General features: G+C 37.8%; 1 protein-coding gene across 2 annotated transcripts in view; it reads right to left on the bottom strand.

The window, feature by feature from the left end:
- MOCOS (molybdenum cofactor sulfurase) overlaps positions 1–18390 on the bottom strand; it is a 215952-nt gene that overhangs the window by 154924 nt on the left and 42638 nt on the right. The window contains exon 1 of one of the 2 annotated variants that reach the window (XM_015619154.2): positions 1054–1102. The exons of the other annotated variant lie outside the window; for it this stretch is intronic. Coding sequence (XP_015474640.1) covers positions 1054–1085 — 32 coding nt within the window. The 5' untranslated portion in view covers positions 1086–1102. Of the gene's footprint in view, positions 1–1053; positions 1103–18390 lie in introns of those variants that run through there. 2 annotated transcript variants of the gene reach the window in all.

The raw sequence follows: 18390 nt of genomic DNA on the forward strand, positions 1-18390 counted from the left end.
TACATTCTGTTCACCTCTTTCCCTTCTCTTTGCTTCAGCTCTGTCTGCCAAACACAAATTCCAAGGTAAAGGGTTTTCTATGGCCTGAGGTTCACGTGTGAGTATCTATTTCTTCTTCAGTCAGTCCTTCAGAGGAAATATTGTTTTGAACAGACAAAGCAATAAAGAAAAAAAACTGTATTTTGTACAATAGCTCTTTAGTGTATTTTTTTCTTAGTTTTGCAGATTTCTTTGTATCACCTCCGTGTATGACTACTGTAAAAATTTGAATCAAAATACAAAATGTGGGGTAGTTTTTGCATGTGCAAGATGAGGAGTTCTGATAGCATATGAATTTTTACATACAGACCGTTACAGATTTGCAGAAACCAGAACTTGTCACTTTGTGTAGTTTGCAGGCAGATTGAAATTTCACATCTTAATAAGTCCCTGAAATACAATTTTTACAGTTTTGAACCATTTCTTCAAGGAAAAAAATGGATGTTTTTACTGCACTTTGCACAGCTTTTGGTCAAACAACTTACCAGTAGGTACGATTGACTGAATTGGCCTGTTGCTCCTTAAACAAACAGATGGTGAACTTGGCTGATTTTAACTCCTAATACCCCCCAAAAAAGTCCTGGGTAATTATAGTTTTGCAAACGTAGAAAACTCTTATGCAGAGTTCTAAACACATGAAGCTGGAAGTCTTATGGCACTGACCGTTAATTGACTAGGCAAATGTCTTACACAAAAAAATGTCATATAGGAGAGTCCTACAAGAAATATTGTATCCTCTTTTACTATAAATAGGAGTGAAGCAGCCAAGAAAATAGAAAGCTATGTGAGGAAACACTATACAAGAGATGACACACACAAAATTATTTTTTTTTAAATCCTTACAGCAAATATCATATATTATTAATCCCCAAGTCACCTCCAGTTTACAGACTGTTACACAATCACTAGAAAAAACCACTTTAATTAAGAAATGCACTTTTTATTTAAGAGTTTCGACCAATGAAATATTTACATGTGATTAAACATGTCATTTTTCAGACTCATAAATTTTACCTAAGGTCAGGACCACTCTTGATGGAAATCATGAAGGTCCAGTCCTCAGATCCTGCAAGTTAAGCATAAGTTGTTGGAAATAAATCCCACCAAAAATTGGCACTGAGATCACTGGAGGATGTGGCTTTGATTTGCACAGGCAAGCAAGAGGCGGGAGTATTCTGCAAGCATCCTCATTATGAGGAAGATTTATGAACAACCCTATTAGCACAGGGTAAGTTGTGTCTTCTGAGTTTCTAGGAGGTTTGACAGCTAAGAAGCCAAGGAACAAGACAGTTTAACTGTACACATTTTCACATTTGAATCATATTATTTGCTTTTCATTAAGTAAAAAAAAAAACAAACAAAAACCAATATCAAGAGATATCTTGATATTGCAATAAATTCCAAACCTAAATGTCTCCCTTGATTCCACCTTGAGATGGAATGGGGTAAACCACTAAGCATTTAATGAAGGGTTTTGGCAACTGGACTTGCTGGGAGACACAGAAATACAGGATCCCACAGAAAAGTTCAGCACAGAGAGACAACATTTATTTCTTTGGCGTCTTTGGTTGTGTAATGGATATCAAAGATGTGTATTTTAAAAGGTATTGTTAATGCATCAAAAATTTTTATTGACAATAACATGTCTTGGAAAATAACATTTTAAAAAATTTAAAATTATTTCACTCTTTTCTTCTGTGGCTTACCTATAATTAACACTGTTATTTATCCATGTTTAACCAATTGGTAGTTCTATTCAGAAATGTCAGCAAGAAATATGATTACTTGAAAGGAATCACATTTGTATAACATTAAATCAACAGCTAATTAATGTAGCAAATAACCATGCATTTTTATTATAATCATGTAATCATTCTAAGTGTAATGGTTACAGCAACAGTAAATTTTATTACACAGATATATCTCTGTTTTGATAATGTTGTTAAAATACAACTATCTGGCTGGCTGTTTCATGTATTAGAATATGCAAAAGCCTAATATCATATTCTTCCACCTGTTTGGGTTATGATATTCATTTGTTTGAGCTTTAAGATGCACCCCTGAAATTATCATGAACATTAGCTGATAAAGAAAGAGAACAAGACATATTAATGGAAGACACAGTAATGCAGTACCACAGTATGCTCATGCATAATGCAAACAGCCATTTATTTCCCTCAAGTAATAATAAAAAGGTTCATAAAGATGGTAAGCTTTGCTATTGTGCCTGTAGAGCTCATTTTAGCACATGTATATGTAGCCAAGAGGCATGGAAAACCTTCAGAGCAACCAAATAGGCCAAAAAAATAAGTCTTAGAGATAAATACTTTATCACATACAAGCCATCTTCTCCAAAAGAACAAGCTATGGACTTGTCTCCCTATGGTACCAACCAGCACTGAGACCAACTGCGCTCTGTGGTAAACCTCTTTTATTTGTCCAGTACATCAGGAATATCTAAACTCATGTCAAAGTTCTCCAAGGTGCTCAGAACTGTGAGCATCTAACCATTGCTCTGTCCATACCCAGAGGGATACACCAGTCTCCCACTACTCACAGTGTTATTATGCACAATGGACTCCCAAGAAAGAAAGAAAATGCAAATCACAATTTCAGTCTGCCATGTGTAGAAGCCTAGAAGATAAGAGGGCTAGTGCATATGTCTCAAACACTGATGGCCAGATAATTGTGGAGCCAACCAAGGACTACTGGTAATAACACAGTATGAGAAAGAACAGGATGTGACTGGAGAGGAGGACCATATGGAGGTAGGGCTGCACTTCTCTGGTACAAACATCCTTATTCTGGCTTCTGGACACAAGCACAGCAGAGTACAATGCAAGCACAGGAATGAGGTTGAGAAGCAGGCATGGACTGTCGACCGAAAGCTGACCCAGTAGACGAGAATCAAGATCACTGAAGACCCCTGAGGCCCTCCAGCCAGAAAGGTCTAGAGCAATGGATAGTGCATGATAGCTAATTTGCATAGAAAGCAAGACACTAATCTCCAGTTGAGCATGTGCAACCAGTGCACTTGTGTGGAATTCCAGCCATATACTGTGAAGTACTCTTTAACAGCATGGAGAGCAGGTCCAGTGGTTATTCCTATTGCCCAGCACTCAAAGGATGTTTGGATTACTGTGTTCAATTCTGTGTCTTCAGCTTTCAAAAACTGCATTAAGTTCAACAGTGACCCACTAAAATGTCCAGGAAGTTGAAGCACATGTCTTATACAGAAAAGACTGATAGATGGTGTTGTCTCAGCCTGGAGAAGAGAAGGGAGGCTTTGGGAGATCTCATTACCACCTTCATTAATTAAAGAGGGGAATTAGAGACAAAACAAAGCTGGACTCTTCTCAGACATACACAGTACAGATAAGAGGCAACAATCACAGATGCAGCAAGGAAAATTCTGATCAAATATAAAGAAGAAAGTCTTCCCCATGAGGGCAGCCAATCACTACAACAGGTTTCTCAGAGGGGCTGTGTCATCTCCATCCTTGGGGATAATTCAAAACACACTCCTGAACAACCTAACCTAGCTTGGAAGGTAGCCCTGCTTGGTGACCCAAGCCACTCCAGAAATCCCTTCTAACCTGAATTATTATATGAATCTGCATTTCATAAGGAAAACCAGGCAAAATCCTTATGAAATGCTACAAGGTGGAATGTGGCTGCTCCTTTGTAGAAGAAAAACTAAAACTGAACTGATGCTAGGGAGAAGGAGGGAAGGGTGTGTCAAAAATCTGGATTCATGCAACATTGTTTAAAAAATGGCAGGATAAAAACTGCAGAGATGTTTGAGAATAAACAAGTTACAAAACCACTGTGTCCACAACAACAGAATTCCTGCCAACAAACAACCTCCAACTAGCAAAAAAACTGAGAAGACTCAAGAGCCAAAGGAACTGGAGAGGCTTACAGAAAATCAGCTCTTTCTGCTGTAAGGGCTTTAAAAGTCAGTGGGGTCAGTTTAAAATTGATCCATTGTCACTTTATAGGCAGCAAGTGAAAAGACCGCTGGGTGGATGTAATGTGATCACAGCCACTCAGTCCCGTGAGCAGTGTGAGGCTGCACTCTGCCACGGCTGGGAGCAGCAGGCAGCCTCTTGCTGGAAACCCTACTAAGAGAAAATTGCCACTGTTGATCCTCATGCTGCTGTTCAATTTGATGGAAATTTTTACTGCATAAATGACTGCAGGATCATAGCCTACATTAAAACAGCATAAACATAAAAAACCATGCTTTAACTTCACAAGCATATGGCTCCCACTGGTTTATAATCAACATGAAATCTGTGTCAAAGGGCAAATTTGGCTCCCAGCTTTCTGTTGAATTACCTAGTTGCTCTAATAAAAATGAGGAAACAAAGGAAAAAGACATATACAATCATGGATACATTTCCATTTCTGACTTGGAGATGACCTTTTGTTCTGATAAATTTCTTTCAGATGTTGGAAACAATGTATTTATCACATGGAAACGGATGTGTTGGCAACATCTTTTTTAAAAGCCTCTGTGCCAGCCAAATGTCGAAGTCATTTCATGTTAAATGGATTTATTCAATTCTCTTGCATGTCAGTGCACAGCCTCACCTTAGGTAGCAACAGCAATAAGGAAGCCTGTGCAAGGAAGTAATCTGCATTACATAACTAGTCTAGTACCAAAGGTACAATAAGTTCATAACTAACCTTCACAACACAAACATGTTGATGAATCTCTAATGAATATTCTACTAGTATCCCACATCAGTAAGAATTCTAGGGAGTAAAGTACTTTCCTGCTGCTTTTCTTGTATGCAGCACTGGAAAGGAGAAAACAGTAAAAGTTGGCACACACACACACACACACAACTCTCCCCTTGAAGGCAGCTCATCTACACACACAGTACTCAGCTGTGCTGAGCTTCCCTTGATAGATCTAGTCATCTAATTATTTGGAGCATTTCCTTGCATCCTACATGGAAATTTAAAAATTAGCTATCTGTTTTCTTAGGTGCTGTTTCAATATCAAAGAAAGTGACATATCTTGTCACACTTCTTAAGACATTGTTCTGACATTGGGAGTAAAAGGAAAAAGAAGTAATGAGAGATTTTGCTGTTCATTAGATTTTTTTTTTTTGCCCCCTCTGGTGTCTCTGTTCCATCACTATCCTTGAGGGAAAACATCTGTTACCTAACCAAGAATTTGCCTTCCTTCTTAGAACTGTTTTCCTCTGAAATATCCTTAATTTTGCTGCCCTGGCATTTTAGATGTCCTTTATTCTTTCTCTCCTTTCAATATGCTTAGGTATTAACCTGCACAACTTTATTTTTCACCTTCATTCTTAAAAAAACAAAAAAAAACCCCAAAGAGATGTGAAATGTCTTCTTAAGGGCAAGAACTACATTTTTTTTCCTAGTCAGCCAAAGGATTTCTATCAGCATCTAGAGATATTTCATGCAAGGTATGCATGCACATATGTTGCATGCAAGTTGTATATTTCTTGTGGCAAAAGAGCTCACTCAATCTTTTACCAGGGTACATATTCACAGATACTTTGCTCTATTTTTATGTCAAGCTTAAAATCTCCTCTACCAATAATCATGAAAGTTGAAATAATGGACAAAATTTTAGGACTCTTTTTTATACCCAAAAATAGAGGGAAGATATATATGTGAACAAGCACCTCTGATAACCAAGAACTTGGGACAGAAAATTGAAAAAGCCAAGCCCCAGCAATGATTTTGACTCTTATGATGAATTTTAGTTCCAAGCTACAGTTGTATCAAGTCCTTCTAAGTTATTAAAAGTTGTTTCTCCTAATCAAAAATATTAATTTATTAATTATATTTTGCCACCAGCATTGATAGCTATCCTAGCCAAATCTAAAGGCTCAGACATTTTGCTTCAAAGCTGTAAGGTTCTTACATTGTGTAATCAATTTGACTTGCTTGTAGATAATTAAATACTAGCAGCAAGTGACATAAACTAGACAAGATGTATTGATTTCAAAAGGATAAAAACTCAGCCATGTTCTCTGTGATTGTTCAATATACAAAAACCTCTCACAAGGCCACCATTATCTTGCAGCTTCAAAATAATGGTAAATGTAAATGGTAAATGAGGTCAAGGATGATATATACATCAATCCTTCTCTCTTTAGAAAATGACAGTAGTCCTATAAATAATTCCAAGGGCATCTGTAACTATTAAATGGGTAAGGATGGTGGCATAGACTTCAGCCCAAGTGCCAGATTCAAAAATCACGAAGTTCATGAGGCAGTTCTTATTAACCCCCAAATTAATAAAATATCTCAGTCCCTATTTGGATTATTGTGAGGAGTGAGCAAAGTCATTTGACAGTCATTGCAAGTCTATGTGGCACAACTAAATCACTGGAAATGCCACCTGCAACTCTGAGCTCTTATTGACAGATCAGTAAAAATAATACAGAACTTTTAAACATCCAGTAGTCCTATCACTAGCAATTAACCTTCAGTGTTCCAAGAAGATGGAGATGTATCTGTTCCTTGCAAAAAGAGATCACTGCAGTGCTGTAAATATGAAACTGTTGATACACATAAAATGTAATCTCATTACATGGGCAAGTCTTAAAGTTAGCTCTTCAAATTTCAAACATATCTTTTCTTTGTTACTTAGACAATGAATCACATTGGTTATGGCTGAATATGGACTTCAAAATCACTATTCCCAAATACAGCAGAACTAAAAATTCTTCAAGGAAATGGAAGTCCTGTGTCATTCTGAGCAGACAACGTCCACACAGTGATTGAAAGTTGCTTTTAATTACAGTTAACAGGAATCCTTCTCAGATATCAAAAGACACTGACTACTTACAGCTCCTGATGCAATAGGAAAAAATATGATTTTCATGACATAATTTGGACATGACATAAGGTTTAAATTAGAAAACCCATCTCATGTAATGAGATCTTATTAGAAAACAGAAGCATTTTAATGGATATAGGACATCTTCAATTGCAAAGATGACAACTTCTTACCTTTTTGCTCAAAGCCACTAAAAGTCAAATTGTACTTAAATTTAAACAATTTCCCTTTCCCAGCCCATGTCTTCCTTTTGTCTGGAATGATTCCATTGTGCTACCAAGAGAGGCACTTCCAGCAGTTTGTTAAAAAAAAACACAAAAAAACCAAGAGAAAATCTTACTGATCATAGCTGGTTAAGAGGGAAAATATTTCCTAAGAGTGCACTGTGACCTGTCACCTTCCACACAAAGGGAAGAGCTATGGTATTCTTGGGATCTTAAACAATGGTTTCAGGGTGTCATTTGAAGTTGATATTTTCCCACTTATTTATTTTCTATTATAAAGCATGTCAGGTCAACCCTAAAGTCTCACAGAGGTACATTGTTTTAGAGTAGAAATGTTGCCACAACCCCCAAGGCATTAAGAAAAGCAACTTGTCACTTGCCATAGAATACTACAGAGCTTTCAGTGGTCACCAATCTATTTTTTTCTTCTGTCAACAACCATCTGCAGATGGTCTTACTAAATCCAGAACCTTCCCTTAACTTTCAGAATATATCAATCATTCGGCAACAGGTAGAGAGTATCTTTCCTGATGAAAAGGCTTTTTTTGTTGATGGCCATATCAAAAAAGACTAGCAAAAGACTATTAATTTCCAGCTGAAACCCCTACAAATCAATGGAACCTGATGGGGTTCATCTGAGAATCCTCAAAGAACTGGCTGATGTCACCACAAAGCCTCTCTCAATGATTTTTGAGCAGTCTTGGGAATCCAGAGAGTCCCAGCTTACTGAAAAAGCTTGTAGATGTTGTCCCAATTTTCAAGAAGATCAAAAAGGAGGACCCTGGAAACTACAGGCCTGGGAGTTGCACTTCAGTGATTGGTAAAGTTGCGGAAGAGATTATTCTGGAACATATTGAAAAACACCAGTCATTGGTCACAGCCAGCATGAGTTCATGAGAGAAAGTTCTGCTCATCAAACCTGATTTCATTTTATGACAGGATAACCCACCTGGTTGATCAAGGGAAGCCAGCTGATGTAAACTTTCCAGATTTCTGCAAAGCTTTTGATACTATCTCTCATGGTATCCTCCAGGACAAAATGCAAGCACACATCTGGATAAACACATCATGGATGAGCAACTGGTTTATGTGCTGGGCTCAAAGGGTCATAGTGAATGGGGAAACATGAGGCTGGCTATCTTGTCACTAGTGGGGCTCCAGAGTTCCTGCTTAGGTCCTGTGCACCTCAACATCTTCATAAATTACTTGGGCACAGGACTGTAAGGGATACTGAGCAAGTTTACAGACACTGAAAAACACGGAGGAGCTGTTGATCCCCTCAGAGGCAGGGAGACCCTGCAGAGAGACCCCAACAAATTAAGAGGGCTGGGCATTACCTGTATGATGTACAAGGGAACATTCTGCACCTGGGATGGAGCAACCCTGGCTGTAAGGACACACTGCAGAAGGAGATGCTGGGAAACAGTGCCATGGAAAGGGACCTGGAGGTCCCTGGTCAGTGGCAAGCTGACCATGAGTCAGCAGTGCCCTGGCAGCCAGGAGGGCCAACCCTGTCCTGGAGGGCATCAGGTACAGCATGGCCAGACAGGCAAGGAAGGGGATTGTCCTGCTCTGCTCTGACCTGGGGCAGCCTCACCTCCAGTGCTGGGGGCAGTTTTGGGTACCACAATATAAAAAAGATATTAAGCTGTCAGAGAGCATCCAAAGGAGGGAAACAAAGATGGTGAAGGGCCTTGAGGGGGAGTTGAATGAGGAGCACCTGAGGTCACTTGGCCTGTTCTGCCTGAAGAAACTGAGGGGAGATCTCATCACAGTCTACAACACTCTCATGAGGGGAGGAGAAGGAGGAGCAGGCACTGTTCTCTTCTCTGTGGTAACCAGTGACAGAACCCAAGGGAATGGCCTGAAGTTGTGTCAGGGGAGGTTTAGGTTGGATATTAGTAAAAAGTTCTTCACCCAGAGTGAGGTTTGGGAACTGGAACAGGCTCCCCAGGGAAGTGGTCACAGTACCAATGTTGACAGAGTTCAAGAAGTGTTTGGACACTGCTCTCAGGCACGTGGTGTGACTCTTGGGGACAATCCTGTGCCTGGCTGAGTTGGATTTGATGATCCTTGTGAATCCCTTCCAACTCAGAATATGCGGTGATTCAGTGATTCTGCAATTAATTTCAGAGGACTGACTTTCAGCACTATGGTATATTTCTATATACACTACTTACTGTAATTCAAACAAAAATATTAGAAAAAATTAATTATTATAAGAGAAGGTTTCTTTTGATAAGAGGCTTAAGTAGGTGATTTGAGTTTTTGACTTTTTCAGTAAACTTACAAACAAGCTTTGCACATTTCACTTTTTGATGTGACACATTTTTATATGGTGTGGATTAAGCTTAAACTGAACCTTATCTTTCTTCATATGCATTTTCCTTGATTTCTGTGGGAACTGAAAACCACTGAATTCCACTATTAGTATAAGAAAACAGTAAAAAACATGTGTTAGGATCTCTAAGGTGCCTCCCCATCTCAGAAAACGTTTTCATAAATGTATGTGTTCTATGGGAGTATCTTCACTACTTTAATGTTTTAACATATTTTAGTCTATAGTTCTTTTGCCTCTCAGATACTGTCCCAGCCTGTAAACTCAACTTCTTTCCTGCTATTTAACTGTCTACATTTAAAACAAACAAAAATGTAGACTTTAATTTTATTTACATGCATTTTTCTTTCTGGTACATGCACATGTCAGCTTTCCTCAACTGGCTGAACAATCTCTTTTGACTAAAATCGCCCCTGTTTATTTTTGCTAGCAGCAGAAGTGCAGCATATGTCAGTTATATCCATGCATCTCAAGCCTTTTTAAGTTACTCATTCCAAATTACAGATTTTTATTCTGTAGAAAGAAAATCTGCTTTCCATGTCTGGGTACAGAACCTTTAAAACATAAATAAAAACAAGAAAATCTGTGCAGTGCTAAGTCAAATGCCTATCAAAAATCTCGTATGTCAAGAGATCTTTCTCCCAATTAAACTCAGAAAATGGTCTCAAGCAAACAAGATTTGTTTTCCATGAGTTTGATTTGCACATAGACTTGCATTAAGGAAGTTGCTATCCTTTAATATTTTACTTATTTCAGATAGATATCAGAAGATATGTCAACCTCATGGGTATAAAGCTGCTTAAGCTTCACAGGAGAATGAATACTTTTAAACAAAGTCTGGGGATTGCAAATGACACATCTGGAGTCCCCCAACAAGTTACATAAATGGTAGAACGGTACTGTACATATTTTCCTCTTCAATAAGTTAGTTATTAGGTTCACTTTTTATTTATCCAAGCCATCTGTGAGTTGAAGAAGTTAGTTACAAATGTATGTGATTTGAAATCCATAATTTTTCACAATGTGTGCAATCAGACTTGAATTATTTAAATTATCGATGCAAGCTGCCTCAACCCTTTGAAGGGTAAGAACATGAAACAAGAAGAAAGCTTATCCAATCAGTGGATTAAGTAAGTGAAATCAAGGTACACAAGGTCATGGTGACAAAACGCTGGCCTCATCTCATGCCAAGACCAAAATGCCCAAGTCACAGAGACACTGCAAATTAACTCACAAAAAAGCCATTGTTACGTGCACTGTGGTTGTCAATTATTAACTCATATCACTCTTCATAACCCTAAGTTTTCACAGAAATTTCCCAAATAACTCTGTACCCTCCCCTCACACTGCATAAGAGGGGAAAAAAGAACAAGAAGTTTAAAAAGAGGCCTATTGTAGACTAGAGTTTTTACCCTCTTAGCAGCTACAAAAAAGATATCATGCATTTCAGCAGCCCAAAAAACAAGCTCCCAGTCAGTATCACTGTAAACTATCAAACTCTCCATAAAGCCAAATAATTTATACATATACAGAACAGTGGGAACAAATTTCACAGTTAGGAGAAAAGAAAAACCAACACCATCAACACTTTGCATATCTTGTACTATTCAAAAGCATACAGGTTTAAATATAGTTATTTTAAAGGTTTAATTAAAATAAAGTAAAATCTGTATACATTTGCTAACTTAAAGGACAAAACGAGGAGAACAAGGTCTGAGAGTCAGACCACTGGTTAGGAACTCAGAAAACAGTGGTTCATTTCTATAAGCCTCATGAATCACACTCTTAGTCACTTCAATTATTGCAGAAGGGCTATCACGACAGCAAAAGCATTACTGCTTGTGAACACCCATTCCCCACAGACTTCACCAGAACAAACAATAGAAACATCAATACAAACTGAGCTTAAACATCAACTGCATGTGTCATGCTTTGCAAGGACATAGCACACTCTCAAATGACTTAGAGAGCAATTTTGAGTACTGACAAGGCCCTAGGTCTTGTTAATTGCACTTGTTATACACTTTACAGAATTTTAGGAGCATTTATTTTACAGCAAACCGTCAAAAACAGTGTGGGCTACTTGTATAAGCATAAGATATTTATTCTAAGAAAACATCACTCTGTAACCTTGGTCTTGAACTGCTGAAAGATGAAAGACACACTCCTTTTGTAACACTGATCATGATAAAGATTGGCTGCACATATTTCTAAAATTAAATCCAATATATTATTTTCCACTCAAGTATCTTACAATGATAAAAAGTATCCCCTTATTAAGCTTCAAAACTCCTCTCTAACTCAGAGAGATAGTATCTTCACATTTTACACATAGAGAAAAAGGTTCCAAGAAGCTGAAATAGTGCCCTAGCACCACATAATTTAGTCTATCAAAAATAATTCTAATTCTTGCAAACTCCAAATCTATGATTGGCTCAGTAATTTCTAATGTGAGTGATTTTTTAATGTTGCTAATCAACCTCAATTTAACAGAAGATTTCTAATACCTGGAATATAACAAAATCTAGAAACTTCAAATTTTTAAGATATGTTATCAATAAACAATAATGATCAATCGAGTATCTTGTGCTACATTCAAGGGACAATGTAATATAAAATTATCAAAAAGGTCTGAAGAAACAGATTACTTCAAAGTTTGACCTAGCAAGCTACACAATGCAAAGCAGCTTCAACACAGAAACCTTACTTAAGACTACAAAAGTTAGTGTTTCAACTGTGTAGCACAATGGCTATTCAGGTTTGGAGGATTTAACCTAACAGAATTAAATTTCAGTAACTCACTGAAGTGTACACTTGCTGAACTAAAATAGGTTATCCAGAGAAGCTGTGGATACCTCAGCCCTGGAAATGTTCAAAGCCAAGCTGGATGGGGCTTTGAATCACGTGTTCTAGTAGAAGGTGTCCTTTCCCATGGCAGGGGGGCTGGAACTGGGTGATCTTTAAGTGCCCTTCCAACCCAAAGCATTCTAAGATACTATGACTCCGTGTTGAGCTTCTTTTGCACTGCTGTCTTGTGTACATAACCTACAGTATCACAATTCTGGTTTGTGTCTTTACTTCACACATACCAATTTGAATAGTCTTGCTTGTGGATCACCACCAATGCAGCTGGGCAACACTCTGCCACTACCACATTCTACCACTAGAACACCTCAGGCAGATGTATGTTAATGAGACTACAACCAACATATTCCCCTTGCTCTCCAGTACTTATTATTCACTGAAGTGCATTCCTGCTTTACAATGTTTTTAAATATATTAAATGTACTAACAATGCAGCTGGCACATTAGTAGCTGTCCCACGGATGAATTTAACTCTGAGTGTGAACAGCAAAGTATACACAAGGGAAGACTGCATTTACATGCATAAATACACCTAATACTAATTAGGCAGAAAACTGGACAGACTATAATTTCTTGCAATATTTTCTATTCTGCATTTTGCCACTGTAGCTGGGGCTCCTTCACACTCGCTTGTTTAAATACTTTCCTTTAATAAGTGGGAGGTTTCAAGTAAGAAATATATTCCCTCTTTAAATTTCCTTCCCAGACTTCTCAAAAATATAAAATCTTTTTAAATAGACCCAAACATAGGTAGAAAAATTATTCATTATATATATCAATTTCTTTGCTTCTGGTAAGAGAACTGTCCTGTGCAAATTAAAGATTCATCTGAAGCTTTCCCTATTTTATTACCACTGGCTGAGGTGTAGCCCTAAGAACAGTGCTTGGAGGCCTAGTACAGGTGAGGTTATCTTCCTTTTTCCCATACCTACTGGCTTCATTTGTATTAAAGAAGGTGTTTATGAAATAAGTGAGCAAATAGACCTCTTGGTTTAATTTTTAACCTTGAAGTCCATCTTGCACTGTTGAAAGCTGGGACAAAAGTTTTACCCTTTCATGACTTGTACAGCTCAGGGTAACTGAAAAATAATAGCCCTTTGCCTCATCTTACACCACCATTAAAAAGGTGTCTAGCACATTGTCTCAAAGGAAGAACATTTTAAAATATCCTAAACTGTTGCCACAACTCTAATATGTGGGAAAGCTTTACAGATATATGGTACTGTTAATGAAAATAACAGTGTCTCACTGTCTTACAAGTGTTTTTTTATAACATGCATTTAATAGTTTTATTTATCCAATGATTTTTAATTGTTCCAAAAATCTGTAAATTCAAAAGAAGCTAAAGAACAGGCCATGTAACACATAGTTATGCTGCTATCACCACTTTTTCTCCCATGAAGAGGCTACAGCATAGAAAAAGAAACAGCGAACAGGCTTCTGCAACTAAGAGCTCTTCTCATTTTCACTTATTCAGCAGAGGGATGCATGGTACTGCCATATATTCCCACCTTGCTCCTTAAACCATCAGCTCTGCACTGAGAATTATATTGTCTCTTATTAAACTGTTATTTCACAGCCTCTGCAAAAGAAAGCTCTAAGTAGCTGTGTGAAGAGGAACAAAACTCTAGTTTTACACCTTCCTTGATACCTTGCTTGTTTGTGAGCAAAAGGATCGACTCCCAGTTTTCTGGGCAAAATGGTTTTTAAGGCTGTACTCCAAACTGAATAATGTGGAAATCATGTAACATTTGAAGGACAGACTTTTTGTCTCCAGTCACAAGTATTACAGTTATTAAGATTAACCATATCATAGTTGCTTGTACTTATAGGAAACTTACTGTCCCAGAGTTGGAAGGGCAAGAAATACAGTGACAAAGAACAACCCTTGTTTTCCCCTCTAATTCCTCATGAATAATAGGGGACATGGGTGGTCCTAAATCTACCTAATTTCTTACATTTTCCATTGACTGCAATGAATTGTCTTGGATCCTCAATTAGCAGTTATAGTGCTTGAGATGACTGTGTCCCACAGACAAGCTTTGCTTTGAATATTCTACAACATTTTCTTGTGTAGAGTGTTCTACACAAGTCACTGCTCCCTCAGGTTACTGCGATACATTACAGTGACTACTTTTGCCACTTTCAGAAGTACAGCAGTAATAACAGCTGCCAATATCAATCTTGGTTCAATAATTTCTTTCTGTCACTGAAAAACAAAAAAAAAATCCTTTCTTATCATATTCTTTCCTTTTGCTCCAAAGTTCCGCATAACTTAAAAGTTACCATATTCTGGACAAGGCATTTAATAAAATGTCTGTTTTCTTCCAAAAATAGAATTCTATCATCAGAAATGCATACAGTAAATAATGCTTTTTGGATTCTGGGACTGGAGTCACTTCACCTAAGTTTAACATTTTAGCATACACTAGTGATGTCTGAAAAAGTAGATTTATGCTACCTACCTTAGACACCGATCTCAACCTGAGATAGTTAAAATAAGGTAACTAAACTGACCAACTCGTACATGAACAGTATAAAAACTCAGGTCAGGACTGACATTGAGGTGCTGGAGAAAGTCCAGAGAAGGACAGTAAAGTTGGTGAGGGGTCCAGAGAGTAAGCCCTATGAGGAGTTTATGAAAGATAAGGAGAGCAGAGGAAAAGGATATTAGTGTATATTTGGTACTGGCAAAATACCGTCATGCATCCCAAAACGCACCTGCACAGATTTCAGTGCAAAAGTTAAATTGAATAGTCCACCTCTTACAGCAAGTCCAAACTACAGTGAGTACATAAACATAGAAATACTTTCTGACAACTGAAGTTTTCAAAAGAAATCAGAGACCACTTAGAGCAGAACAGACTCTCTGGCTTTGTGCATGTGGAATGGACTATAAAATCGAAGTGAACATTTCTCATGAAGGATGTGGATCCCTCATAATTTATACACACAGACTTACAGCTATTATCAAATAATGTAAACAGTGCAATTGCTACCATCCAATCCTTTGTGCTCAAAGCTGCATGGCGTTTATTTTGTGTGATCAATCGGAGATGCTTACATGTAGATAATTAAATTCAAAATCAGTGATAAGAGGAAGAAAAGTCCAGATCGATTCTCAGTGGATAAAAATCCAGACACAACATCAATTTATTTATCCACTATGAAAAACAGCTTTAGATATTACAGACATTTGTGGGATAAAATATTCTATGAAAACTGCACTTCTTCCTGTGCTTGGCAGCAAACCAATTCCAGTGTCTTCGGCAGAAGAAGATTAAGATTAATACTGCAATTGCTGAAAATGGGTACAATTCCTTCATAATATTATGAGTCTGTGCAATTACTACAGTAAGAAAACTTCGCAGGTAACTGTTTCAAATGCTGGACAGGAAAGGTTTGGGGAGAACAGGTTTTCTTGAACACACAAGTGTTTGTGGCTTTGTTTTCTGTGTTTCACAAAGGATAAGACTAAACATTATAGAAGAGGCAAAAGGAATCCCCACAATGTTAAAACCCCATTAAAAAATGAGTCGTAGTGTTTATTATGCAAGACTGAGACCAGGAAGCTCATGCAAATTCCAGTATCACATAAACTAGCTGAAAGGAACAGAGAAAATGTGCATCTTCCTTCTCCACTTAGTACTTCCTTCCCATATAACTAATAATCATTGGATAAAAGAGGTGTTTAGGGACCAAGTCTCTTGACAAGGGTTAGTGGCATCCTCAGGGAAAAAAAAAAGTGAAGTTTCAAATCCATGGGCCAAATCAGTTAGAAAAGACTGCTTAGGAAATATACTTGGGGCATGCACACATAGAATGTACTACATATTCTTCTACTTCAGACATTCCCCTACCTCTGATTATCCAGCCTCAATCCTCTGTTGTTGATGCAACTTCTCTGTCCTGTTGTTAGAAGTATATCAGCACAATAAAAACTCACAGAGGATCACAAAGACAAACCCCAGTGGTAACTGCAGCCTTTTTTGGGGGATAGGGAGAACTTTATGCCATGTCACAACCTCTGATAGGATCTCTACCTCAAGCTCTTCCTAAAGATGCTGTTGAATTTCAGATCATTACAGCTGAGGGGAGAAGGTCTCAGAGACTTCTGGAACAGGAAAAAACAAATACTGAGCTTCTCAGCTGCAGTTGAAATAGACTCACATAACTACATCCAGTGAGAAAAAAGTGAGCAGGACATTGCTCTATGCCACCTCTCAGGAGCCAAGCCATGCAGTCAAGCAAAATGCCCATTTGAGCTTAGTAACAAGCTACAGCGGTCCTTGCTAGTACTGTCAATCCAGAAGCCTTCAAAAACGAAAAGGGAGATACCACAAGTCTCCCAGAGACCATATTTACAGAGAGCATGTCAGGTTTTCTCTTGGGAGCAGAAGTCACAGCTGTGGGCTTTAACACCCACAATCTCATAATCGCTACAAGCAGTATCCCTCTTGTAGACAAGAGACCCAAGTTTTTTGCAAACATAAGATACAGGCCAAGGTGCAAGACCTCAGAGTCCAAAGAAGGCAAAGAAAGCTGGAATCTTAAATTCTGTTTTGGTGTTTGAGTTTGTCTTGTTATTACTTGGTTACCAGTTTATTAAATACAGAGTAGTTTTTTAACTTCTGCTGCCATGACACAATTCTCATATCTAAAGTAACCTTTTCAAATTTTTTCAAGGCAGGCACCAGGAAAGAACCTGAAGGCTGCTGCTTTTCTAGCAGCTCTTCAGAAGCAGCAAGCTGATTTGACAATCTATTTTACATAGACAATATCAGGATGTAAGTGAGCTCATAGAGTTGTTTTTAACTGGAAAATATGTTGTGAAGCACCTGACAGTGAAATCAGTGAAGAGGGGCCACGGAGTTAAAACAGTCAGGTAAAACCAGTACAGACTGTGAAATGAGAAAATAATGCTTTGGATACAAAACAAGCAGGAAAAAGATTGAAGATCATAGAAAACAGTGATGAATGGCAGTACGTCTTTTCTCCTTTAAGAGTAACTCTTCTCTGGGCAGTAATAGTATACGATCAGTCTTATCCTGTGTCAGGAAGTATGAGGACAGAAAAGAATGTCCAAAGTCCTAAAATGTGGAACTCAGCATTAAGAGGATGAGAAAAATGGCTGAAAAACTTCTCAACCAGAATTTCTTATAAAACTGGGGTTTAAAAGGTGTGATAGCGAAATGGAGAAAAATATAACCAATAAAAATAAAATCATGGCAGCCACATAGCACTGTAGAAGCCCTCTGGGTTTTCAAAATTATTTTAGGGCCTCTCATCACAGTCTGCTCCTATTTCTGCTCTCAGAAATAGAATTGCATATGTAAAGACCAAAGAGTTATCTTTCTCAGTAGCCCTACCACCCACAGATTTTAATTTGCTGGTTTTTTTTTTCTTTTTTCCCTTCACATTCCAGCCTTCTAGGCACATCACACACATTACACAGGTATAAAGGAGCACAAAACCAGGGTTCTGCATGTAATGCTGCTCTGTCTTACAAAGCTCTTCCCTGTAGCCGAATCACCTGCCCACAGTAGCAGAAAGAAAACATAATAAACCCTTTGAATTGTTATGAAATCAGCAGACAAACATGTAAGAACATATCTAGAGCAGAGAGCCTGAGGAAAAGGAAAGAAACACTTATTCAAGAAAGGTAGAAAATACATGATTAAATTTGCTAGAACCCTACTTCTACACTAGTCATTTTGGCCCAGTACAAACTGCTGCTGGGGCCCAGAAGAAAGTACAAGAGTCTCTGTTTAATTTTGCATTAAATTTTAAATTAATTAATTTTTGTTTAATTAATCTGACTAGCAGTTCTCCTCTCCTGACTTGCATCCATTTCTCTGTCTTTAGTTTCATTCCAGAGAATTCAGCTATATGCTTTGGTGGTCATTTTTATCAGCAGCTTTAGCTCACTGTATCCACTGCAGGTAGCTTATGTAATTTATGCTTTTAATTTTTCTGCAAAGCACCTAGTAGAATGGTGAGAGGCTCCATTTAAAATTACCTACATAAATAAGCAAATATAACACCATTAGCATAAGAGATTGTACTCACCAAGCTATGAGCATTGTAAGTTT

This window comes from Parus major, chromosome 2, assembly GCF_001522545.3.
Source record: "Parus major isolate Abel chromosome 2, Parus_major1.1, whole genome shotgun sequence".
In the NCBI taxonomy this organism is placed as follows: Eukaryota; Metazoa; Chordata; class Aves; order Passeriformes; family Paridae; genus Parus; species Parus major.